This window comes from Caloenas nicobarica, chromosome 5 (genome assembly GCF_036013445.1).
Source record: "Caloenas nicobarica isolate bCalNic1 chromosome 5, bCalNic1.hap1, whole genome shotgun sequence".
Lineage (NCBI taxonomy): Eukaryota > Metazoa > Chordata > Aves > Columbiformes > Columbidae > Caloenas > Caloenas nicobarica.
The window spans coordinates 36,974,194-37,000,477 of NC_088249.1; the positions used below are offsets into that span (position 1 = coordinate 36,974,194).

At 49.0% G+C, this 26,284-nt stretch overlaps 1 protein-coding gene across 6 annotated transcripts in view; it reads right to left on the reverse strand.

Moving 5' to 3' along the window:
• Positions 1-26,284, reverse strand: part of SLC8A3 (solute carrier family 8 member A3) — a 120,122-nt gene that overhangs the window by 12,611 nt on the left and 81,227 nt on the right. For 3 of the 6 annotated variants that reach the window (XM_065637023.1, XM_065637022.1, XM_065637028.1), the window contains 2 exons: positions 12,603-12,709; positions 1,846-1,863 (listed from right to left, as the gene is read on the reverse strand). In XM_065637023.1, the coding sequence (XP_065493095.1) occupies positions 1,846-1,863; positions 12,603-12,709 (125 nt within the window). Of the gene's footprint in view, positions 1-1,845; positions 1,864-11,298; positions 11,403-12,602; positions 12,710-26,284 lie in introns of all 6 variants that reach the window. The other 3 variants (XM_065637024.1, XM_065637027.1, XM_065637025.1) reach the window with 3 other exon arrangements.

A 26,284-nucleotide genomic window follows, 5' to 3' on the forward strand; every position in this document is an offset into this window, starting at 1 on the left:
GGCCACTGCAGTGAGCGGGGGCTGTGCCGCTGCTGGCCCCGTGGGGGCTGATGAAGATGTGGGAGGATGAAGGCCCCAGGACTGTGGAGGAAAGCCAGGATTCTGCAGCGAACGCAGCCCCAGGGAAAGGGACACTGCCTGGGAAAAGCTGTGCCAGCTGCTCCAGGAGGGAGGGGACGAGGAGCAGGACCAACAGATTCCACTGAAACGTTCAATAATGCAGGTTTTTTTTTTTTTTTTACAAAGATTCCTGCGCATCCGTGTAATCCAAATCTAACATGACACGGACTAAACGAGGACGTCACTTCTCTCCCCGCTGATTAGCTGTGATTGCCGCTGACTGACACTCCAGCACGTGCCACTGCAGCGAGCGGGGCTCTGCTCCCTGGCCAGCCGCTGCCTTGAAGCACGTGCAGGGACCGAGCACCGTCAGCTCGAACTGCGGGTCAACCATGTGCCCTGTGCACAGAGGGCACCCCATGGCAGCTCGGCAAGGTGGGCACCCCAGGGGCCACCACCCCCCCGCCCCCCTAGACAGAGAGGAGGCTTTTATTTATTAACTGGAAAGCAACTTTCCACAGCTGGTGGCCAAGTTCTCCAATAACAGCTGCCAAAAGCAATCAGGCTGGATCACAACACAGGGAGGAAAGTTATGTTATTTTAATAGAAATTATTTGGTTCCCAGGGTTCTGATCAAATTAGGCAGCTACTGAATTAAAGAAATGAAATTACAGGGAAGGAGGCTGTGCTCAACTTATTTCCAGTCCTCCCGGACCTGAAGAAGTAACAAAGGAAAACGTCCAAACCGCTTCGAGGAGCTTTCCGTAAACACCCTAAGCTGATATTTGGGGAGCTGGGGAATTCTGCCTGCCACTAGCAATTTCCTAATTAGTCTAATATGCGATGGGCTCAGGCCATCCCCTGTGCAGCAGATTTGGCATCCTCCAAAAAGCAGCAGAGACTGAAGCTTGCGTGGCAGATGCTGCTCCTTTGATTTGCAGCACAGCTCAGGCGTGAGGAATGCTTTAGCTTTCAGCTCTGCTTGCAAACCTGTCATACTCGAGGTCCTCTCTGTACCCTGCATGCCCGCTCTTATCTTTTGACAAATGTTTCTTTAGTGCAAATTCAACTGTAATTGTATCTGGAATTGAAGGAATAAGAAAAATACAGGAGGCATACAATGCACTGCAGTGGGATCAGGACAGACCAGTACAACAGGGATTTGGGGCAATTAAGGTGGGGTCAGTATTAACACACATAAAATCCTGCCACTGGGAGAGGAGATGAAGAGTGCAGAGCCAGAGCTGAGGGTGAGAGGGAAAAGGTGCTGATGCTTATCGTGCCATGGTAGTGCCATCCTGGTGCTGGGCGCACCCCTGGGGCCCCCCAGGACAGGAGGGGTGATGAGTGGCCTGGTCCTGCATGGGAAGGGGATACCCATGTGAGCTGCACCCTTGCCCACCCCAGAAACCACTGCCCAAGGAGTGCCACCCCCGTGCAGAAAAGCCCCACGCTCCCCAATGCATCAGCACAACCCAAGCCCCAGAGCTGCCTGAAGAGAGGGTCAAGTCGTGGACCCAAACCAGAGCTGCATGTTCTGCTTTGCAGCCCTGGCTGGGTCATTTCCTAAAACCCTGAGAAAAAATCTGGAATATGGGGAATGCTCATAGACACCAATCAATCACTGTCATGTTCTTCATGCATTGCTCTTAACTAGTTCCTGCTGGACATGAGCACCACGAGCTGGGGTTGTCTACAACATCACAAACACAAACAGGAGGGCCCTGACCAAAGAGGACAAAAACAGAGCCAGAGCAGGCAGAGGAAAGGAGAAAAAGCACTTACCTTGGGTGAGCAGCAGGGCTGTGGGAAGAGAAGAAAATGAGAAAGACAGGGAGAGAGAAGAGAAGAGAAGAGGGAAAAGTTAATATTCCAGGGGGAAAAGCTGTTTTGCAGATGACAGCTGTCAGTGAGCAATGGACATGGTGCAAGGCGGCGTGAGCTCGCCAGAGCTGCATGCCAGGTGCAGGCTGGGGCGCAGACCCCACAGCAGCGAGATGGAGAAGGCTGGTGAGCACTGGCTCCCCAAAGTCATACCCACCCAAGCAAAGGCAGAGGGATGGGATGCGGGTGGGGAGTAGAGGGGAGGGGAAGGGAAAAGTGCGAAGGGATGGTTACACTTGCCATCGGGGCCTGACATGACCCAAGCTGACCTGAAGGCACATGAGGTTCCCTCACTTCAGCCAGAAGTGTGTGGTTGTGGCACGGCTTGGCACAACTGAGGAGGGCCTGGTAAACCTGTGAGTGGCTGAGAAGACAGGGTGGCCAGGGGCGATCAGCAGCTCACTGAGAAGAGCATCATCAGGGGGAGGTGTTGATAAAATGGGCACTGGCCTCCAGTGTGAAATGGGGCAGGGGGTAACACGGCTGTGCATCCTCCCCTGGGATGCCCTGTCTCACCTATGCCTACCCTGCACCCCACAGGTACCACTCCCAGCAGGTCAGGGTGCCAGAAGGAGCACAGGCACACGTAAAGCATCACTGCTTTGAGTCCTCCTGGCTCTCTTTGCTCCCATGTGCAAGTCTGCCCAACAATGCTGCGCAGGTACGAGCTGTGCAATGTCATCGCAGCAGGATGCAATTGCCTCCCAGGAAATGTGACTGCATGGTCCTGTGAGATGAGAGGTGGGAGGAAGGGAGGAGAAGGGAGTGAAGGTCCTTGCAAGGGATGACAGTACCCTGACTTTCCACACAGGCACAGCCCAGCCCTGTTGCTGCCATAGGCAGTGACCTCCTGGCCCTCCTCTGCCTTGATTTCCCCACAGCCCACAGCTGTCAGAAAGAAACATCTGGCAAGATCCCTCTTAGGTGTTACCCCTAAAAAGCCCCAGCCTGCATCCAAGTTTCAAACTAACTACAGGAGAGTCTGTATAGCAAAAAATATGGAACCTTCTTTGAGAGGGGCCAAACACCAGCTTTGTGCCTCAGCTTTGACTTCTACCTGTCCTTCAAACAGCAAACCAGTCCCTGAAGATTTGGTTGCATGTGATGACGGTATTGTAATTACTAATACTTATTATCATGCACTTTTAGCCTCAGAAGCTTGAAACTCTGTACAAAGACTGAGCCAGTATTAACAGCCCTATTTGACAGATGGTGAAGCAAGCAAAGAGAGGCTAAAGGGAACATTTTGCAAACTCAGAAGTGGGCTGGAGTCCAAAAGGGCTAATTTACCTGGACGTGACAGTTCAAGCCTCTGAAAAGCAGGCACTTTTATACAGATGCACCTAATTGTATCTGTGCTGGTTAGAAAGTGATTTTTCTAAGCTATTTGTCAAAGGTTGCACAGCGCATCAGTGGCAGAGTAATCCCACGTCCCAGCTCCCAGTCACATCCCCACTCCATCAGGCAGCATCCATGGGCACGGTGTTCCCAGCAGCTTGCAGAGAGGCATTGGTCCAGTCAAGAACTTCATCCACCTATCCATCTCCCCAGCTGGGAATAATGTGTGCACTCCAGGAGATCTCCCTTATCCGTGTGGGCAGGTAGAGACGCAGTGAAAGGGGAAAGAGCAATGAAGAGGCTTCCTACTGAGCATCCCTTGTGTTTCAGGGTCAATTCCTTTTGACAGTCAAAAACTTTTTGGGGAACCATTCCTGAATACATTCTGCAGCACGTACAGTGCCACAGAGCCATGAGAAGCAATGAGATGTTTGCTCTGCCCACTCCACCTCCTGCCCTCCACACAGCTCTGCCTGGACGTCTCCAACAGGCTTGTAACTGCCCCTTGTAGCATGAATCTTGAGTCTCCTTGTAGCTCCATCCTACTGCAGCTCCATGCAGCACTGTAGCCTCCTCACTATTCCACAGTCTTCTGGTTCTCCAGACAAGGTGGGGAAATTTAATTTGCCTTTTGCAATTACAAGGATTAGTACAATGGGTCAATTTGGTGTTCAAATTTAATATCATGAAATATAACTGGGCCTCTAAGCTACAGTGGTTATTAAAAAAAATATATCATTAGTTCCTCTAGTTTTTTAAAACTGTTATTCTAGTGCTCTGGGATTTGAGTTTATTTTTTTCCCCATTTGCTTTTGAGCCTGCAAAAGAACTATTTTCTCCCTTTCACTTATGATATGATACATGAATATTTGAAGAAGCCTATAAAGCTATGAATGAAACATCAATAATACAGCATGCAGAAAGCCAATGGATGATTTTATCTTTATATTTCTGAGTGAATGCTGTGCATGCAAGCAAGAAAATGATTTCACAGACTAAAGCTTCCTTCCTGCCCATGCATCTGCTAATGTGCCCTCAGCCCTGACCTGTAATGCTTCCTGACAGCCCATCTGGGGATGCTGTACCTGTACCAGTCCCGCTGATGGCCCCCGTGCTGTTCCCACCCCACAAGGCTCCCTGTGCTGCCCCCAGCCTGGGCTGCATCTCCCCATCCCTCCCCACCCAGGGTACCTCTCCCCGTCCTGCGCTCCTGCTCTGCACATCACGCTCCTCATGGAGCCAAGCCTGCCACCTCATTGCTGTTGGCATCTCAGGTGGTCTCAGAGGCTTGACACGCGTATTCTTACAGGGAGGTGATAAAATTAGCTCTGCAGTCAAATTCAAAATAGCAGTCCCAAATATCCCTTACCCAACCTTTGCATGGCATGAATGCAGACAAACATGCGTGCCCACAGACAAGGTAGGTGACACTGAGTCTCTCGGGAGACCCAAAGACTTCAGCTCTGGATCTTAGTTCCTCCTTTACTGGGAATTGTCTGCCCTGCAGGCCTGTTTTTTATTAGACAAAGTCAAAATTGTGTGCACAAACTCTGCTTCCTCTGTCTCCCCTGAAACTACACAATTTAGACCTGAATTTAGCTGCTAAAAAGGCTATGGACTAATAAACTATTTCATCTGCATGTTCTCAGTGTACTTTGGGGTCAAGTCTTGCTGTGACATGTGTGTTGGTGTGGGTTACAGATCGGGAATGAAATTCCCTCCTGCTTTAATTCTACTAAAGGCAAAGAAGGTTAAACCAAGAGGAGCCAGGTTTGGGATGAGAGCAGATGGGCAAACAGGCAATCCTGTAGTTTATAGCAACTTGATGTGCCAAATGCGTGTCCCCGCCTTTTTCTAAACAGTGAAATACCTTTTTCCACTGTTTACCTTGCAGAGAGATTTGACCATGCTGCATGCTTTATTTTGGACTCATTCTTCATTAACATAAATCTTTTCTAATCCATATCCCTAAAGACTCCATGAAGCCACCGCGTAGATAAGAGGATCCTTGTTAAAGGCCTGGGATTTACAGAGTGAGCTGAAATGAAGGAGAGAAGGCTGGATTTTGAGGAGACCCTCAGTCACACAGCAGGGCAGTCACAGGCTGCAAAAAGCCTGCACCCCGTGTGCACCCAAACGAGCTCAGTGATGGTGCAAACTGCAGGCTCGGCTCCCCAAGAGGTAAGGATCCCCCATCTTCCAGATACAACTATCCACAGGCTCTGCCTCCAGATTTGCTTACTAAGGTGAGCAGACTGTTTCCCTAATGGACTGTGAAGAGCTATAAGCATGGTTTTTTTACAGGCTAAACAAGGCAGAGATTTTGCAGCATTAACCTGAATGCTGTTATTACTGAAGTCAATAGCAAAGCTCTTGCAGACTCCTCTCCTTCAGGGGAATCAGCAGTGTTCAGCTTAATCACAGAGTTGCAAGCAAATTATTAAACCTTCAGGGAAGGAGGTAACAGCAATCTAACATTTCTTTGCTTTTCCCATCAGCAGCTGATGGAAGAAGTTTCTCAGCATCTGACCGTACTTCAGGAAACTTCACCACGTGTGCTCACGTATCGATGCAGCTTATCGTACCCAGGCAAGGAACCTTTGTACCAAGTCACTTCGTTTCATCAATACTTTGATACAGAAACTCGCTGGATCAATCCAAGCTAGGAATCCTTATTCCTTTGCAGTTTAATCCTTACTCTGCAACACCCAGCCACATCCTCCCTCTGGGGCACAAAGCTTTCTCAGCGGGGGTGCTGACACTTGATTAAAAGGAGATGTGTAATGAGATTTGTCCATACCAGTTGACTCTGTGCTGGGAGGGCTAAGAGGACTTCAGACAAAATCTTCCCAAGACAGGTCATGCCAGTGAGCTGTTTAATAGTGCTTGCCAGCCATCTGTGCTCCTGTTTCCAGTGAAGTCGTATCTTGTGGGAGACATGCTTTCTGAAGCAAAATTTGGCATGAAGGATGTCGGTCCCTTCTACAAAGTATAACTCTCAAGACGCAGCTTTCATGCACCAGCCCTGAGGTTGAACCTTCCACCACGATGCCATGAGCTGACTTTTCATGAGCAGACACCCAATTACCCTCACGAAACACAATTTTCCAAATGCTATTTTCACCATTATCTGCTATCAAGTGAAATACCAAAGTAGCTTCACTTGCCATTTGGGCTCCATCAACACTAAGATTAACCACAACTTAAGCAGAAGTCCAACTTTTTCCAGGGAAAGCAAAGCAAGTTTTTATCCTGTAATCAAGGACTGTGGACAAAGTGTGGAAGCTGATGTGTGAAGAAAGCATTTCTCCAAAATCCTGCTGGGCTGACAGTAGCAAAATCCTTGGTCCGAGTTGTGAGCTGACATGATACCAGAGCTGCCATAAGAGCACGAGTCACACCAACAGACAGCATCTTGTCATAAAGAAAAAGACTCATTTCATTGCAGGAGCCCTTTAAAAAGATGCTGAAAAAAGGATGCCCAGAAAGGTGCTTGAGGGTGGCAGGAGCTTTCAGAGCCCTGCAGCTGGGATTCAGCTTATGTGACTGCACATAGAGAGGAAAGGTGAGACAGGAAGGATTCAGAGATTAATTTATTAGAAATGGAGAAGACAAAAAAAATCAGGAAACCTGGGAAATGTCCAGAAGGATAGAGAAAAGCAACATTTACCATCTTTGCCAGGCAAAGAATGTGAGTCTCTCTTTGATATCTTTTTACTCATTCACTTCGATATAACAAGCTTGCAGCAAGCACCATCTTTGCTAGTGCTCTTTGCATCTGATATGCCACCACTGAGTCAGTATTGGTCTTCATCACAGACTGGGCTGGCAAGATACCCATCAGAGCTCCGTTCTCATCTCTTTGAATTATTGAAGCACACCAACAAAAAGAGCTGCTAACGTAAAACTACTTGATGTGATTTGTTTGAATGATCAGAATGTCGTCGAAAAACTCCAGCTGCAGAAAGCGATCAGTGAAAAAGAACAAACGGACTGCAGGACAAGGTTTGGTATTGTAGATGTAACATTTATACAAGGGGGGAAAGCAAAGAGCAGGAGTAAGTGGTCGGCTCCCCTGACAACCAGGGTTAACAACTGAGTGCCCCATGGCTCAGAGCAGCACGGCACCGATACAATTGGGGGTGAACAGTGAGAAGCAGCATCTGTAAATGATGACACATGTTTCAGTCAAAAGGCTGTCATGTGTTGTGCAGGCCCTGAGCAACCTGAAGACAGGAATTTGTGCTTGGACCAGCACAGGTTCCTTCATGAGTAGAGGCATTTTCCCCTGGTAAGGTGCTCGCAGGTGCAAACAGCAAGAGCAATAAGCTGGATTTCCTGCTGAGCTCTGGCCTTCACAGAGCCCCTCCTGGAGACACACAGTCCCACCTAATTGTGCAGCCCAAGACAAGGTCATTCCCCTCTACCCCACAGCTCCAGTCAGGGCAAGTAGATGTCCCCTTGTCAGGTGGTGCCTGCTTTGTACTGGCGTATGTATGGGACAGCACAGCTAGTAATGCAAATTAACCATATGGTAGCGAACCCTGAACCTGCTTTCTATCCCCTTTCACTGCATGTCCATCAGAAACTCCTGCCACCGCAGCCAGCAGCAGTGTGGGCACCCTCAGGGACAGCACAGGGGATTTTAATAGCATAGGGCTCCAGCCCAAGTTCTGCATCCAAAATAAACCATCCAAACTCTGTCCCAGGCTGGTCTGAGAAGCACACATCTATTCCCCTAATCACTGGCCCTGCCGTCAGCTCTGCCTGCCCTTCAGGGCGCCACATTTCATCACGGACTTCACCACTGCTACCTGGCTTGTGCCCTTAAGGTGAGGTCACGGGGTGAGTGGAGGCCCTCGGCACGAAGCTGTGATGGTGCAGGCATGACTGTGATACACTGACTGTCTCTGTGTGACCCAGATCACAGATTACCTCCAAACACAACTGCTCTGCTCCCAGCGGGGCCAGAAGAGATGTTTTGAAGACACTACGAAGAACCATCTGAGAACATCCAATACTCCTACAGCACCCTAAGTCCAGTGTGACAGAGCCAAATGGGGAGTAACAACAAAACGAGGACACACTATCAAGGAAACCATCTTTTGTGGTGCTGGCAACAAATATGTGGGTAGCCAAAACCCCGAGAGACTTGTTGTCAAAAGCAACCCAGCCTGAACCTCCCAGGAGAGGCAGGAGCTGTGCTATGTCCTCGCCATGTGAGTCATGTGTATGTTCATCACAACAAAACCAAGCGAATTCCCAGCCAGGCAGCTGCAGTTTGGGATTTTTCCCCTGTCTGTGGGTGCAGGGCAATGGCAGCATCCGCGCAGCGTTGCAGGGCCTGTTTGCACCGTGGCGGCTGTGCTCACCTTGCACCTTGGGGGCTGTATTGGTCATGCGGGTCTTTGCAATAAATAAACCATCCGAACTCTGCTTGGGCAGCAGCATGATGACAGCAGGAGCATGCACGTGGGAGTCCGTGTGAGCATCCGTCCCCAACACCGCACAGCAGGCCGGGTGCTGCCCTGAGCACCTGCGAGCCCCTGCACGTCCCAGGCTGCCAGGACCACTGCTCACACGTGTGTCCTGTGAAGCTGCTGGCCACAGCACCTCTGTCGATCACTCCTGATCACTTCTGCATGGGAATGCCTTGTGTAGCTCCTTATTCTTCATCCCAGGCACAAGGTACATTCATCAGAGATGCTGCAGCATGCAGCACTAGGGAGCTGGGGATCTTTCCAGATGTCCTGGAATTAGTGTAGCGACTGTGCCACCTTGTGCCAGCAACATTTACAAATGCATTTTAATCTCCCACCTCTTCGATTTTAAAACCATGGTGCTCTCAATCTGACTTTTCTCTAACAAGGCCGAACAGGGCTCCGTGTCTTCTCCTTGGCATGGTCCTTCACTTCCTCTGGGTAAAGAGGGTCCATCTGAGGGTGCACCTTCACCTATGGCGGGAGAAGTGGCTGGCTCTGTGCTGCACATCATTTAGTCTGGCTCTGATCTCCGCTCTGCCTGTTGCAAACCAGACAGTCCCACTGATTCTAATTGACGCTGGTGTAAATGAGACACACACGATATGGCAAAATGGCATCGTAGTCCTAATAATGAGGACATTTTACAACTGAACCACCTTAACATCTATTTGGACTTTTTTCACTTAAGTGTTTTTATGCAGACAGATGCAAACTGGCCTACATGGGAAAAAGTAATGCAGGTGTTCACAAAACCCAGCCCGATCCTGACTCTGTATCCTGAAGCTCACTGGTTTAGAAAAGCATGCAGGGTTCACAGAGAGCAGGCATCTGAGCAGAAACTTCAGTGTGATGCTCCAGGCTGCTGACTGCATAAAAAGTAGAGAGACAAACGAAGGTGATTTTTCTCCTGTACCTGCTGAGATGGAGGCGGGAGTCCCAACGATGGGAAGGGGCATGTGTGGAGAGGAGACAGCCCAGTGTGGCACTTTGCAGTCCTAGACTCAAAGGGCTTAATCTCCTTAAACTCTCAAGAAGAAATCTGAGTGTAATATGGCTATAGGGAGCAGGTACCTACACAGAAGCTATAGCATGCTACATGGTTCTTTAATCTGATGGAGAAAAGTGTCAGAAAGTGGCTACAAGCTAAGGCCAGACAATTTCTACCTAAAAGCCATGCCCATATCTTTATCCTGGAGGGCAATTAACTGCTGGGACATACCCTCATGGGATATGGCACACTGGTCACCGCTGCTGATCAAGTTGGACTTTGGTGAAACCTAAGGGCCTGTGCTCAGCACACAGTGAAACCTCATGCCCCTCATTGCCTGTGGGCTGCATGAGATGGTCTAAAAGCATTAAACTACAAATCCTCTTTGGGGTGACATTTTACAAATCCACGCATGCTATATGACATTGTCATGCTAATGTGAGCTGTGTGTATCCTGAATGTCCTGCAGAACTATGCACAGGAGCTGGGACTGGCCAGGGGGCAGCTGCTGTGCTGGTGTGATAAGAGACACTTCAGGAACGGAAAGCTGTGCGATGAACAGGCAACTGCCAGGTGTTCCCATCACCTGCAGCAGCACATGGGAGGAGAAACAAGCCTGTGGGCACAGAAGTCTGTCTCTACTCCGTATCAGACACCCAGAAGGTGGATTTGAATCCCCTTTTGTAAAGTGCTTCTGTTTAAAGCTTGGCCTTCCTGGATAATCTCACAATCTCTTACATGCAACCTCACCTGGCTGGTGAAGCCAATGGCAAGACTCTCTCAGTGACAAAGGGGTCAAACATGTATAGGACAAGGACAAAGATACATCTAGGCAAGACACAACCATAAGTCGGGGTTTACTCCCACTATAATTCTGCTCTGCTGGGAGATCCTGGGTGTCTCTGCTGATGAAGTAGGACCTCAGCAGAGCTACACACCCTGTGCATGACAGGCTGTGATTGCTTGCAACACATTAAGGAAGTTTTCAGGTGAAAGAAGCATTTTAAAAATAAAAGCAAAACAAGATACCTCACACCTTCCTTCTTCTCCTGTGGGCTTTTAACTGCACCTCATAGGGACCCAAGTGCACCCAGGCAATGCCAGTGGCAGGCAACAACAGAGGGAAGGACAGAGGGGCGTACGGGAGGAGCCAAAGGGGCAGCCATGCATTACGCCCTTCTCTTGCCTCACACATTCCTCAAGGTCCTGGCAAAGGAGCAGGAGAGGGGAGAATAGCAAAGGTGTGCTCAGAACAAAAAACAGACCAAGACAAGGAAACCCAATCAAAATAATGCAGCTTCCGAGGCTCAAGCATTGCACAAAAGGAGGATCAGAAGTAAGCTGGGCTCTAAAAGGCAGAGATAACACCGAAACAGGGCGAGAGCAAGAATACAGGAGGGCAGAGAACAAAAGTCAATCCATCTACAGGAGGAGGAGAAAAGGAAGGAGGGGAAGGAGGAAGAAGAGGAATTTCTGGAATTGGGGTTTGGAGACTTGATTCTGATTTTTTTTCTATTTTCATTTTTTCCATAAAGGATCTCACACCTGATATTCCTCGTTCCATCCATTTCGGTTCACCAAGGGCAATGAAGAAATTCTCCTGCCTTTCGTACTCCTCCTCATCTACTATCTTAACCCTTACGGTCTTCCTGTAGGGACAACAAGAGAGACAACCATGTATGGCTGGCTGGAGGCGAGGCGGCAGCAGCAGCAGCAGCGGTGGCGGCGGTGGCAGGGAGGGCTCCTGGCACGCAGCCCCTTCCCCGGTGGGACGGTGCATGTCGGGCTGCCTGTTGGACACGGGGCATCCGTCACAGCTGCTCCTTGGGGAGCGGGAGGGTGTTAGGGAGAGAGGGGGCTGGCAAGGGGGTGAAGAGGGAGGGATATGGGGTATGGGGGAGGATCAGACCTTGCTGATGGTTAGAGGGAGGTGACTTCTGCAGCACATTTTTTTCAGTGTCACATGGTAATGGAAAGGGTATCAGCTGCCTGGAAAACACCAGGGACCACCCTGAGGTACCCACTGCATTTTAGCTGGAAGATCAATTCCTTCTGCTCCCCTCACAATTAATAACTCTGCAGGGAGTCTGGGCTGGGAGCTTGCAGAGAAGAGAGAAAGATGGGCACTCACAGACATGGTTCCCCAGTGGGGTGAGGTGGGTCTCTGCTGGCAGGCTACAGCTCTATTAGCTGTGAAGAAGACTGATATTTCTAATTTCCATGTTTAAAATGGCACATTTCATTGCTTTTTCTCCTCAATAGCATCTGCTTTTCCCCTCTCACCTGTTCCCCAAGCGAGGACACAGCTTTCCCTGGGAGAAAACAGACAGTTTTGGTGGGACCTCGTGGGCAACACAATGGGACTAAAATGCCTCCGAGGCTTGAATGGAAATACCCTGGGTGCTGGAGTGGGGCTGACCCCTTCTCCCTGCTGCCTTGATTCCTGCTTTTATCTAACATGGGTCTGACCATGACAGCCCATAGGACCAGGGCCAGGCAACGATGTCCTGAGATGCTGGATGTTTTTCAGCCAGCATCTTCCTCCTGATGCTACAAAATTTCTTGGACCCTCCAGTGGGGATGGCAGGTGATCCCTTTCAAGCTGCTGCGGAAATACAGACAAGCAGGACTGCTCTCCATCCTTCTCTCTCTGACCGCCTCATCACTCTACCTCTCCCTGGCCCCAGCATCACTCCCCCCATGGGTACCATGTGACACGGTGTGTGCGCACAGCAGCGTTTAGGGCAGAGCAGGTGGAGATAGAGAGACAGAGGAAGAAGAGGAGGAAGGAGATGGAAGAGAAGAGGAAAGAAGAACGTTAATGTTAGTCTGGAGGGCCAGTACTACACCTTTCTGTAAACTCATATCCACCATGCGGGGGCTCATCAGCTCAATGAAGAAATTCTTGTTTTTTTCATACTCCTCATCATCAATTACCTTGATGTGAACTGTTTTGCTGTGGATGGAAAAACAGTAAATGTCATAAAGTGGAGAAGGGAACAGAGAAGCAACAGTGGAGGAAAGTAAAGAGTTGAATGGAGATGTTAGAGAGTCAAAGTTTTCTCACCCACTGAAAAAGCTAACATGGCCCTTGAGAAAGGCTAAAGCCCCACTCCTGCAAGTGACACTGCCCAATTTTCTGTTCAGCCCAAAGGCACGATGGCAGGCCATGCTGTGGAAATCCAAGTTAGACAGAAATAGCTCTGATCCCCTGGCAAACCAGCAAGGGGCTCAGGAGCTGCCAGCATGGTGGCTCAGGGCTCAGCATGTGGGCAAGGTCTCATGGCCAGCAGAGAAGCAGGCACCCCTCACCCTGCTACCCACTGCACACACACACGCATGTGCAAAAGCAGATGCACAAGCACACACGCATCCTGCAGGCACCCTGCTGCTGCATCCCTGCTGCTGCACCCGTACTGCCAACACGCGCCTGCCGGGCAGGCACCCACCGGCCACACAGGCTACGGGGAGACTCCACAGTGCTGATATAATTCACGTCAGAGGGAACTCCAGGTGATGCGGGTTCATCGGCTGCCAGGCAGCACATCCTACATCTCTTCTTAAGAGTTCTTGGAGCATTTTGCAGGAGAAGAATTGCTGAGCTCACCGTGCCATGGTTTCTTTCACAGCAAATACCCACCTCATGCAGAGGTCACCATCCCTCAGCTTTCACACGCAAATAGAGCAAGGGAAATGAACTGAAGGCAATGCCAGCCTGCCGCCTCCTTCCAGCCAGAGCTGCACTGTCAGGGGCTGAAAAGGACCCCTGTGCCCCCCTCACTTTCCTGGTGGCTGCAAGGCTTCATGCAGTCCCATCCCTCACTCGTGACAGAAGGGATTGGTGCTTTTATTCCAGGCTGATCTCACACTCTCCTACATGCAACATTGTCTGCGTGTGCACTGATAGGCACATGCAATTACATACTCATATAAATGCAACCACTGTAAAGCAGTATGTGCCTGTCATCATCTCAGGGCTCCTGGACTTCCAGTTGGGCCCAAACTCAACCTGGAACTGCATTTTTTAAACAAAAAGTCAGTTCCACTTAAAAATAACTGTCTCCAAGAGCCACCAGGCCAGTGCCGCTCCTGCCGGTGAATGACCCCCCTTACCACAGCTCCGTACCCACACGTGGCCCTGCAGCTGTGACCTCCCCTCGCTTCCTGCCCATCCTCAATGTTCAGATCAGTCCCTGGTGCATTTTGTGCACAACTGGTCTTGGCTGGGGATGGAAAGGAAGAGAAAAGCAGGACTGGCAATCATAGAGTCTGGAAAAATGGCCTTAAGCTTCAGATCCCTATGTGCTTCAGCCAGTAGCCCTTAGCATTAAATATACCCAGTATCTTTGATCGCACAGCACTTCAGAGAATGAGCAGTCCATCCCTGCATCCTGAGGGTGCTGCGATCCCCATCCTGCAGATGCTGCTACTGCCAGCAGCCCCCTGAAAATCACCATTTAACAATGGAGAATAGGAGGGTTGACTAATTGTCATCGCTACAGCTCGCATTCCTACTGATACCACCAATGACCACAAAATTATCCAGCCCTCCTCCAGTTTGACTCTCAAGTCACAACTGCTCCTGCATTCTGATTACAGAAATCCCATTCCCTGTGCTGGCTCTTGGCTTTGGTCTGGTCCCAAACCCTGTCTTTCAAATGATGGCATATGGGATAGGGGGAAGAGTTTGGACAACCATCAGTGAAGGAATATGCAAGGCAAATCACCTCTAATTCTTGTTTCTAAGATAAATCAGCTTTATTTTTGACAGTACGTGTTTTACCCATGTCCTGCGCTAATGCCAGCAAGCCTTCTTTGCCTTCTCCAGACCCTTTCAATCTCCACTAATCCAGCCTGAAGGACGTAGGATTTTAAATGATATGTCTCTGGTGTAAATGTTGATGCTTGACTAAGACTTCACCACAATGATTTTGTTGCATTTTCTTTGGAGAGGTTAACTGAATTTGGCTTTTGAACAAGATGTTGTCTGGGCCCCTGGTACTTTGCAAAGCTTGTTCAATTTGCTGAGTTAAACCTAAAGCTGACTCATAGCTCTGAACTTGCCTTGCTCATATACTACAAAACACAAGATGGGATTTTCAAAAGCAGCCAGTACTTCCTGAACGTGGGTTGCTTTTTAAAATTCTATTCATAATTACTATTGCTTATGCTTTTTCCATTCTGGGAGCTCCAAATTACTCAGTATTGCCTGTCTGCAAAAATTTGCAAAAAGCCCACAGACCTTGTTTCCCAGGGGCCAGCTGAGGTATCACAACAAAGCTATTCTAAGCCTTTATGCAATGAATATTATGCCTGCACACCATTTGAGTTTGCTTTCATACAGCAATTTTACTTTCTTTCTTTCTATCTATCCCATTCTTTTTTTTTTTTTTTGAGGTGGCTCTCCCATCTCCATGAGCACTGTGTGCACATATCAAAGTGGAGGAGAAATGCTCATTTAATGAGGACACGTGCCCAGCAGATGATCTCCCCAGCCATGTGCTGTGTGTATGGAAAGTCTGATTTCACACGAGCCCCTCATCTGTGCGATGAACACTCAGAGCTGTGTACTCAAGGAATAATGACTCACTGCGTGCACATTTTGTTAAATACAGAGAGCTCTATACAGCCTACTAAGTAGTGCCACAGCAGTGAGATTTCTTTAGAGTAGTGTCTCTTTAATGTTTATTTAAAAAAAAAAAAAGTAAAGAAAGAGGAAAACAATGTGGTGGGGATGCATAGGGAGGATGCACGATAAAATGCTGGCTTTGCAAAGCAACTCGCTTTGGGACAGTAAAGTGAGAGAGCAAACCCTCTGGACTCCTAGACCAGTTCAGCTCTGATGCAAACTGAACCATTATCACAGAGTAAAGCCTAAGGTGGCTTTTCAAAAAAGGGTGTCTGAACTTGGTGACCAATTCCTGGTTTCCTTTTTCACTATGAGCCATAGGGAAAAAAAAAAAAAGACCTTTTACCTGGCTCTGAAACAACAGGTGAGGGACAGAACTTCCACAGACCAAAGTTGCAGGTGCCCTGCACAGACACAGGCAGGACCCTGCACCCCTCACCTAACCTGACTCGATCTCAAGAGAGGAGGAGGTGCCTGACCTCTCCAGCTTTGCTGCGAGGCAGTGAGTGCTCAGCAGGCCCCCCATGAAAGCTTTGGGGACCCAGCACAGAAGCCCAGAGGTGAGGACTGTGTGGTGTGGGGACCACAGCACCACCCACGGTCAGGCATAGCGGGATGGGGGGCTCCAGCCAAACCACAGCTGCTGCCCACTCGTGCTCCAGGGCCAGAGTGTTGCCAGCCCTCCCTGTGCAAGGAGGAAAGGAGCACGACAGAAGTTTGCAGGACTGTGCAGTGACACTGGGAGGTGGGCGAGGGCTCACAGACCCAGTGCCAGATAATGGGGAGCTGCTAACCATTCACTGGGATTTTGCGGCAGGGGGAGGAGCAGCATCTCTGCTCCTGAGTCGCTCTGCAGCCTGTGATGACCGGGGCACAGGGCTGAGCTTGCTCCCTTGCAGGGAAATGCCCTTCTCTCAGCTAGATGGCTGCTCTGGTGACTGTCACCACAGAAAGGTCAGTGCTGACAGAGGACGGTGTCAGTGGCCTGTCAAGCCACCCCTCCCAGCCCACAGCAGCTGGTGGGGCTGCCCTTTCCCAGGCTCTGCAGCATCCCTACCCACTGCGAGCAACTCACTGCTCTCCAGGGCTATGAAAGCAACCGTAACTACAGCTGTGTCCTGAGCTGTCGTAAATCATCTAGAGGCCAAAACACAGATTGCTTCTGTGCAATCTCATCTCTCACCTGCAGCCACACTGAGAGCTACCTCCTGGGAAGGCATAGAGTGCAGAGGAGATGGATGGGGAGAAGGGCTGGAGTTTAACACCGCCCTGGGAAGACATCACGTTAATGCAAGAGATGTGACAGGAGGACACCGAGAGGCAGAGAGTGCGCGGGAGCAGGAGGCTCAGGAACATTTTGCTGCAAGAACATCTTGACAGCTTCTTGAAATTAACGGAGGCAGAGGTGGGCACGAGCGGGGCCGGGGGTGCAGCAACCCTGACAGGCAGATTCACCATGATGGGAAGTGAGGGATCTGAAGCCCACCTTGCTCAGCCGAGCAGCTTTCATTCCCCAGCCTCTGGTCGCTCTACATGGGGCAAGGAGGACATTTTCAGCCTTCCCCTTTCTCTCTGACAGCTTCCTCATGGCCAAGACATACCTTAGACAGCTCGAAAGCAGAGAACAACAGAGGCCATCCAAAAGTCTCTCCTGGCAATAAACTGCCTTCATTAAACACCACTGGGAGCTGGCAGCAAAGAGCCACTCTGCAAGCCCTAAAGCCCTGTTGCCAGCATCAAGCCATGGCATAGTCCAATCTCAACCCAAGCACAGGTGCATTGGTGGGAAGAGCTCCTTAATCCAGGCCTCTGTGCTGTTTTCAGCAGGCTGAGCGATGCTTTCAGTTTGGGCTGTGATACAGCAGGACAAGCTGAGAGCTGGCATTCCTGAGGATCACCTGGCCATACAGAAGTCAGCATAGCTGCCCACTATCCCCTTTTTATCTTGGGTCATTGCAAGCTGCCACCAATGGCCTTCAGATGATGGCAGTCTAGGCTCTCCTTTTAATATGTGCTTAGAAACAACCACTGGTTTTAAAAGTTAGGAATGGGAAGGCTCCTCTGGGGAGCAACATTAAGTATGAGATTTCCCTGAGTAAGCAACAGAAGATGAAATGAATAGACATCGATCTTCTCCTAAAGGACTTTGTACACATGATGTTGCTAAATTCCCCATCTGCAAAGTACAGAGGATAATCTATAAAATCATTTTATTTGACAACATGTCTGCTTCCAACACGTAAGGCAACAACTGGATGGTTATTTGATTAATCTGCTAGAAAATATTGAGTATTTCTCTGTGTGGAGACTCTCATTTGCAGGAATTATTGCTGAAGAGGTTAAGAGGATGTGTCTGCGTGACTTTGGAATGTGAAATAAGGCTCAGCTCTAAAAACAGTGTAAGTCAGGAAATGTCACATAGTGCATACCATTGAAACAGGCAGGGCCGTACAAGAGCAGGATTTATAGTCCCCAGTGGGAACCGGTTAGCCAGGATGGAAAGCAGCCAGGACAGCAAGGTAAACATCCCTGGGACAGTGAGAAGTACCAGGAGATCTTTAGTAACTCATTAATGTGAATCATTAGTGCATTCACCTTGGGTCAAGCCGCAGCGTTTTCGAAACATCTTGATACACCTAAATCCTCAGCTGACTTGCTGTGGGTGCAGGTCAATCCAGCAAGAAGGTCAAAGTGTGTGGTGCCAGTCTTACTCTTCCCCAGAGCTCTGCACATGAGTGCTAACACTGGTCTGGGTTTTCTACATGAAACTACAGATAGGACCTGTTTGTTCTGCCAGAAGATCTTGTTGAGAAGGTCTACTGCAGAAATGATGACTAGGTAAGATGTCAAAATTTGAGGGGATTAAATAAGGCTATGTTTAGCGGGTATCTGTCTTTCCCTGGCTCACTGAGAGGCAGATATTTAACAGACCAACGTGACGACGCTGGCAGACAAAGTGAAGAAGCCAGTAAGATAAGTCCTGATGTCATGCATGTCGTTCCATGGAGTTCCTCATCAAGTAACCCAAGGTGGGACAAGCTGAGCCATTTTGAAGCAAAGGATTATGCTGTCACATAGCACATACAAGGATGAGAGGTGTCTGAGGGGGAGAATCACTAGATCCCAAAGCAGATTTACTAAGGTCACGAAGGAGATGATAAGAGGGCTGAATTTCAACAAGAAATCATGGTAATTTAGGGACTTATCCAACATATGATGAAGATAGGCAGGATGCACATTGGGCTTAAGCTCATGTGCCCATGAAACAAGACTTTTGGCTCCCACAGGGATTACAGAAGAGGGAACAGGTTTTGAAGCATCTAGCTCCAGTCACCGGTGATGGTCACTGTTCTAGCAGCCAGGTCAGAACTGAAAGTGCCTCTAAGGTCAGAGCAGATGTTGGTACCAATTACCTAAGCAGATGTTAACAGGATAGACGAACTGTCAGGATAGAGTTTCAAGCAGATCATTGATATTCAAGTTGCTGATGTATGAGTTACAGAAGAACTGGTGTTAGTGCAGAAGCTGGCGACTAGCCATTGTGGGCCAATCTCCAGGAACTGGCTGTGTCATTCATGAGGACCTTGGAAGAGCAGCTATGCAAGAGCTGTCCCATTTTGTGCAGCAAGCACATAGAGAACAGCCTGGACCACCTCACTAACAGACCAGTTGGCTACAAAGTGTCATAGACAGATGCACCCCCAGAAACTGGATTTTTTTCTCTTTCAAGTTGGTCTATAGGATAACCAGATGACAACTACTTATCATTCTATGATTAAAATAGGGTTCTCTGCAGTGCTAATCACTATATGACCTATGTAGTTCTCCAGGCAAGCCTGAAGTCACCCAAGCAAGTCACTTGATACTTCTGTGCTTCAGCTTCTATATCCATGCAGTGGCTGTCATCCTTATTTCTCACAGGGATTTGATAGGGCATAGTCCCTACTTGCTTTGGACTCCTAATGTGGAAGATGTTACAGTGATACAGCCATAAAGAGGATGAGGGAAGAGAGCAGAGAGAAGTATCACTTATTCACAGGAATATCAACTTATTCTGCTTCATCTGATTCGATTCCCTTTTGAAGAGAGCTGGGCATGTCTCTAGGGCATCTCCTCTTCCTTGCTGAAGTTTCTTTAAGCCATTCAGGAACCAAAAGACCTCAGAAACAGGGTTGGAAGCAACTGCTAGCACTCAGCTATCATCCTGACTCTGGGCAGGGCCAGTCCCACCAAGCCATTCCTGACAGGCAGGTGGTTGCTCAACTGGGTTTTGAAAGCTTCATGGTAGAGATGGTTTTCTGGACAATCTTTCCCCATTTTTCACCTCCTTACCCTTAGAAAGTCCTTCCCAACATCTACCCTGACTGACAAGGCACAAATTGCTTGGGAGGAGACGAGGAAGAAGTCTTTGGTGCTGTCTTCCAGCACACAAAGTGTGGAGGGCTCCCCATCCCCCTGTCATCCCATCCCTCACAGGCAGTGGCCAGGTCCTGTCCAGGAGACCTAGAGTTCTTCTGCACGCCCCTACCACTGCCACGCGTGCAGCACACGGGGCACCTCTGCTCCATTCCTGCGAGGGCCAGGAACATCCATCTCTCCCCTAGAGCAGGTCACAGGGATGGGGGAAAGGTCTGCTGAGGAAGACGCTATGTAAGAAGTGGCTGTACCCTGAGGCAGAGACCAGGCACCCAGTCCAAAACCCTGCCTGCCCCTCCATGCCCATCTCCCTGGGACTGCATGGGACTCTGCTTGGGACCATCAGTGGCTCTGCCTGGCTGGCTGTTGGCCGTGGAGCTTGGTCACGTCACACCAGGTCTTTGTAAGGGATAAAGGAGGAAATATTGACACATACAGGCATTTTCCCTTTGTCTATTCCCCATGTAATCTTGGCTAATTAGTAAATTGGCTCATGTTTCAATTAGAGCTATTGCAAATGCTTCAGTGGCTGACACATGATAATTAGAAGGACATAGCCAAGACTAAAGCCATATTTTTCAAAGACTTGTATTAGAAAACTTTAGAGTGTTACTAGTGAAACATTTACAGGGATAGCTGGTTAAAAAATAAAAATCTATTAAAAAAAAAGCACCTGTTATCCTTCCTCCATCCTGGATGGCAAAACTAAAGAGGTTACTTTGCGCTTGTGGTCAGTCTCGCTTTTCAATTTGTGTTTGTTTCCTGACACAGCAGCACAGCTCTCACTTTCCACTGCCATGCCACCCTGCAAAGAGACCTGAAATGCTGTCAACTTCACACGGCAGCGTTTCACACCAACTTTGTACTGGTGCAAACTACGATACCCGCAACAACAAACCATAGCTGCTAAGTTGCAGGCAGGTGAGCCCATTAAGCACTGTGACGCCTTGCAAAAAATTCCTTAAGTATGTGGTATGTTATTCAGGGCAAGTCAAGAGATGGAAAATGTCTGACACTCAACTTGGAAGCCCTGGAAAAGCCACAGTAAGGAAGCACAAAAAAAGCTTAGGGAGCTTCCTTAATGCAGTCAGACCTGCCGGACAAGCAGATTTCCAAAGCACTCTGTATTTCACTTTGTTCAAACACGATAAAATGCTCTAAAACAGAGAGTTCTTCAAGAAAAGATGCCACAATTTGGTTTTAAGAATTTCTGCAAAGAACACGTTTTGTTAAAACCCCTTTCCCTCAGCTAAGTCCATGCTGCTCATCAGCTGTGTTGAGGTATTTAAGTTGTACAATAGCCCAGCTCTGCAGTTTTTTTCTTTATTCAGATTAATAAAGCTATTTTTTTTTACTATTAAACATTTTCAGGTTCAGCAATAATATTTGTTTAAGTTCCTCTTTAAAAAAAAAAAAAAAAAAGAAATCTAGGCTGATCTGTGCATCACCTTCCAGACTGTTGGCTCCAAATACTGAAGTTGTGTGTGCAGACACAAGCAGGCCCTTGCCTGGCCTGTTGCAGGTCAGCTTTTTCTTGCTGACCCTTCAAGACTTGATGCTTCAGGGCCAGGAGAGAGCAGACAAAGTCCTGACAGCCTGTGGAGCTACTTGTTGAGGTCTGTACAATAAACACTCATCTTGTAAAAGTAATAATTCAGCTTGGCAGCCCATGAAACCAGCCAGTTCTGGTGGGTATCAGCCTGGTGTAGGTGAAAAGCAGTGCCAAAGCCCTGGGCATGAACATTTCTCCCTACCTTGGGCAGGTTCCCAGGGGAGCAGCTTCGCTGAGAAGATACAGTACCCTTTTCCTCTCAGAAAGGAATTGTAAAAGGAACAAAACCTCAGCCACAATGCCATCGTGGTCATGAAGTACAAAATTTAAGAAAAAATAGAGGGTGGAGAAAGAAGGAAAGAAGATAATTTATTCCTTACTAAAGGTCTTTGAATTTTCCTGCTTCCAGCTTAGCATAATGCACTGCTACGAAAGGCTATAATGTCAAAACCCATCATGGATGTCAATGGCCAAATTAACAGCGGCTCCAAAACCTGACAGGGTGCAGGAGTGGGAGTGCTCTGGACAGAAGAGGGTAGGCTGGACTACCTCAAAGCCTCTTGAGATGTCCTGAGCAAACATGACACTGGCATTCAGCTGGAAGTGATCCCTGTCTCACCACAGTGCTCCCAAATCCCACCTGCAAGACTGTCTTCACTGGCTAGTATTAGCAGCCCAGTGCTTCAAGCCGTCGCTCCTGGTTTTAGACTTTTTGCTGAAGGCACAGAGATTTGGAAGCTATATTTAGATGTCTTCTCTATTCTTCAGCAATAAGGTTGCCATGGAGATGCTGGCAAGGATGAGAAGGTGGGGACAGAGGGGGAGAGGAAGTTGAGTAATGAGAAGTGCCAGATTCAAAACAACCCCTCACTAGCCCAGGAAGGCTTTAAATTCCTCGTAGGGCAAAAATTGCCAAAGGTTGTTAGCTGAAATGAGCCCCCAGCACTGCCAAATGGCGTGGCCCTGGCATACACTCCTCAGTGCTTTGTCACGGCAGGTTTGAATAGACTCAAGCTGCTGGCCTTCAGGCACTGCTCCTCTGGGAGAAGATACCCCATGGACTAGAGCTTGCTGTCCCAGGGTGTGCGCTGAGCACCGACCCCTGCCTCAGCTCATCACTCCTGTGAGTGCTGATAACCACATGCACCCCGAGGTCATCCACCCCCAGACATCCTGAGGACAACCACCCACGTCCTTCTCTCTGGGCACAGCTCTGGAGGACTGCATGCCACCCGCTGCTGGCTGTAGCTCAGCTGAGCTATACGCAAATTCTTGGATCTCTCTTCAAAATTAAGTTCTCTGAACTCCGAATGGATTTGCAACATCTTCTGATGTGGGGTGCCCCCAACCAAACCTGCACTGCCACATTGCATCCCAGCAGAGACACACTAGCCGCTGCTGCCTAAGTGCCAAAACCAGCCCTCTGGGAGCTCCACTCAAGTCCTACGGCACATTCGGCTCAGCAGGGCGGTGTTCAGCCCGGCCATCGCAGTTGTGCTGTATTCAGCGGAGCAGCAAGGCAGCAATCTGTAGGAAATTAATGAGCTGCAAACAACGCAGTGCAGCTGCCAGCCTGAAATGAGCCCGCTCTGCATGCCGCAGATACAATTATTATATATGAACAAAAGGACCTGGAGCCGGTACCGGGGTGCTTTGGCTCTGGTCACAGCCTTCTCGTGACCAAGGTAAGGGACAGCACACCAACTTGCCACAACAACATGGAAGTTGCTTATCCAACCATTCACACAGAGCCAAGATGTTGCAGCTTTATCCAAGGCCTGATGCATTTGACCAGGTTCACTGTTTCTTCTCTTCTGTAGCACTGAAAGTAGGGTTGAGGATACTCACACCATTTCATTTCTTTGGGATGGTTTTCATTCCATTTCTTACCTATTAAAACAATCTGGAAAAACCAAACAGGACTACTCGTCAGCTTCCATGAGCGAAGGGCTCCGGAGGAGCTGCAGGCTCCCAGGAGGAGGCCTGCCCTGCTGGGCTTGTGCTTCCAGAATCCAGAACTTTGGACGACAAAAAAGCACCTCCTTTTCGTAAACTGAACAAAAATAATGTCATCAGTCAGCTTTGCAGCTAAGAAGAGTGCTACAGGAGGGTTAAATCTAGGAGCAGGGCAATCTTTGAGCCTTGCTTAATTTTGTGGATGACCCCACTTCAACTCGGAGGGGCTGCCAGAACACCCCTGCCTCCCCACAGCCGGTGCCCTCGCAGGACAGCCCGCCTCAGCCAGAGAAGGCAACAAGTGCTGCGTGCTGGCATGGCCACATCAAACAGACCCAACACACCACAGCCTGCACTGCCCTCACCCGCCCAAGCAGGTCTCCCTTAATCAACATCATCCTCTATCATCTCGCCGCTTTAAATTGCACCTTAACAGTCCCGTCTCAGCCTTCACATGTGGATCCAGCTTTGTGGGAAGTGTTTTTGGAAAAGGCTGCTGACCAGTCCACATCAGAGATGGCTTAAACTCCCCCAGGGGTCCCTGGCTGACAGGCAGGAGTCTCCTACTGCACTCCCTGCCTCGTGGCAAGAGTTAGGTCCAATGCCCTTTGCCTGTCCTAAGACCTGGCCCTACCCTCATCCCAACATGCTCCTCAAACCTTGTTCCCCTTCTTGGTGGATAAGCCCTCCTATTGCAACTCCCTCAACACCTTGAATGCTCTGTCTTCTCCCTTCCAATTTTTGATGGCACCGCTGAACAACTGTTTGACTTGACCTGAAAAATCATGGCCATGCTCCTGATGCACTTTGGCATAAAAATCCTAGGAAATTCCCACTGAAGTTTGTGTTTGCAGGTTGGTCTCACACGCTTCTCTCCATCTGGTTAGAACCATAACCTGATAACAAAAAATAACAACTGTCCCAGCCCTGGTCTTCCACCCAGCTTGGTGGTGGGTGCAGCACCCTTCACTCCAGCATCAACAAACATGTCCTGGGTGTTTAGTAACATGACACAACTGCCCTTAGCAGAAGCTCTGAAGGCTAAAACCTCATGCAGACCTCCACAATGAATCTGTTGTGTTTCCAGAAGAAGGGCTGCTGTCTGATGAGCTCCCTCTTTGCCCTTTTAGCCCTTTCACCTTAAGAGTGTAACTCCCTGACCCATCCAGAGTACTTCCCATTACAGGACCTAGAAGACTTTTTAAGACTTGAAATCCCAAGATAAACAGCTTCTGAAGAAAAAGGAAAAGGTGTGCTTGAATTTTTGGAGCTGATTTTGATTTTTTCTGAAAGGAGGTCCCATCCCAGCTCTCTGCCCAGCCAGAATGTAACTGGGTTGCAATTCCATTGGTGCCTGAGCATCGCTCTCTACCCACTCCCTGCCCCAGCCTCTGCTTTCTTCCAGCTCACTTCACATGTGCCCTGCAGTGAGTGTCAGCGCTCTTGCAAGGAAACTGCTATACTCCAGGGAGACTGTCAGGAGTGGGAGCCTTCTGCTCTGTCTGTCTGTTTACCAGGTGTCTGTCTGTGTTTATCAGTGGCTTATTCTATTTTTCAGATGCTGTCCCTAGCTCTGCTCCTTGCCCTCACGCTCCCTCCACCTCCACTTCCCTAGCCACCTCGGAAAGGCACTAGAGTAAAATGTATCTTGAGAAATAAACTCTCTCTAAATGCTAAAAGCCCCTCGAACTGATGCTGATCGCCCACAAACTGAATCTGAACATGCACCTCATTGGTCTGAGGTTCTCCCCTGGCTTCATGCCCGTGGGTAGGCTGCACTTATCTTTGCTCTGCAGAAGCAAAGAGAAGGATATCACAGACTTGCTCAGCTTCATAGGCAGCAATCAGCTGGAGTGGTTTGGAATGAAACACACAAGCGAGACCACTCCCTGCCTGCCCAGGTCGCTCCCTGCTGCCAGGAACACCCCTCGCAGCTGGGGCTGCTGCTGGAGCAGTGCAGAGCTGGCTCCCTGCCCCACCACAGCAGCCTATTTCTGTTCCCTGACCCATTTGCAGCAGCATTGCTGGTGCACAGAGGCTGCAAAAGCACAGCAAGAAGTGCCCTGGGGCTGCCAGGTCCCTGCCCCACACGCGCCCTCCTGGTTGGGTAGGTGCCACCAAGCAGGGAGCTCACCCCAGCTTGGGTCTTTGAATCCAGAGTCAGGGCCTGAGCAAGAGCCAGAAGACAACATTTAGGGCTTTCTGAAGTAGTCTAGCAGTCCACTCCAACTCAAGCTGTGCAAGACTCAAAATCATGACACTGGGCTAGGAGAAAGGAGGCTGCCTGGGCAAAACAACACTCACCCTACTCTCATAGCAAGATTGAAGGTGAGTTGCACATCCTACAATGGCAACCTGCCTGCAAACCAGGGGCACTGACTTGTTCATGGGCATAATGTGGAGAAGGGTCTGCAGAGCCAGCCTTGAAGCTGGAAATAACTCCCCATGGAAGACTCAGACAGGGACCACAGCAGAGATAGCCTGCAGCTGCAAAAACTGGCTTTGTTAGGCACACTTGCCTGCAGAGAACAAGGTCATATCCCATTTCCAGTAAATTAGAAATAATCCTGGGTTGGTTTCGTGTTTTGTTGGGTTTTGTTTGGTTTTGGTGTCTGTTTGGGTTTTTTTGCATTTTGGTGGGTTTTGTTTGTTTGTTTAATATTATTTACCAGTTGGTGCCTCCTGCAGAGACAGACATTTGGAGATCTGTGGCTGTGGAAAAAGGAGAAAAAAAAAAGCCTCTAACGATATTGCCATCTCTTATAAAAGCAATGATAGTAACAGCCCCTGCTAGCCCTTGGAGCTTCACAGATGACTCTGCTCTGATGGAGTGTGACTGCACAGGATGGCAGCATTAGGCTCTATTTTAATTTTAGCCCAACTGCTCCAGATCAAATTTTCACAGCCTCCAAAGAAAGAGACGGCTTTTATTAGAGACAAGAGTTATTAGTTTACAGTCAAGCTGGACTCTTTCCTTC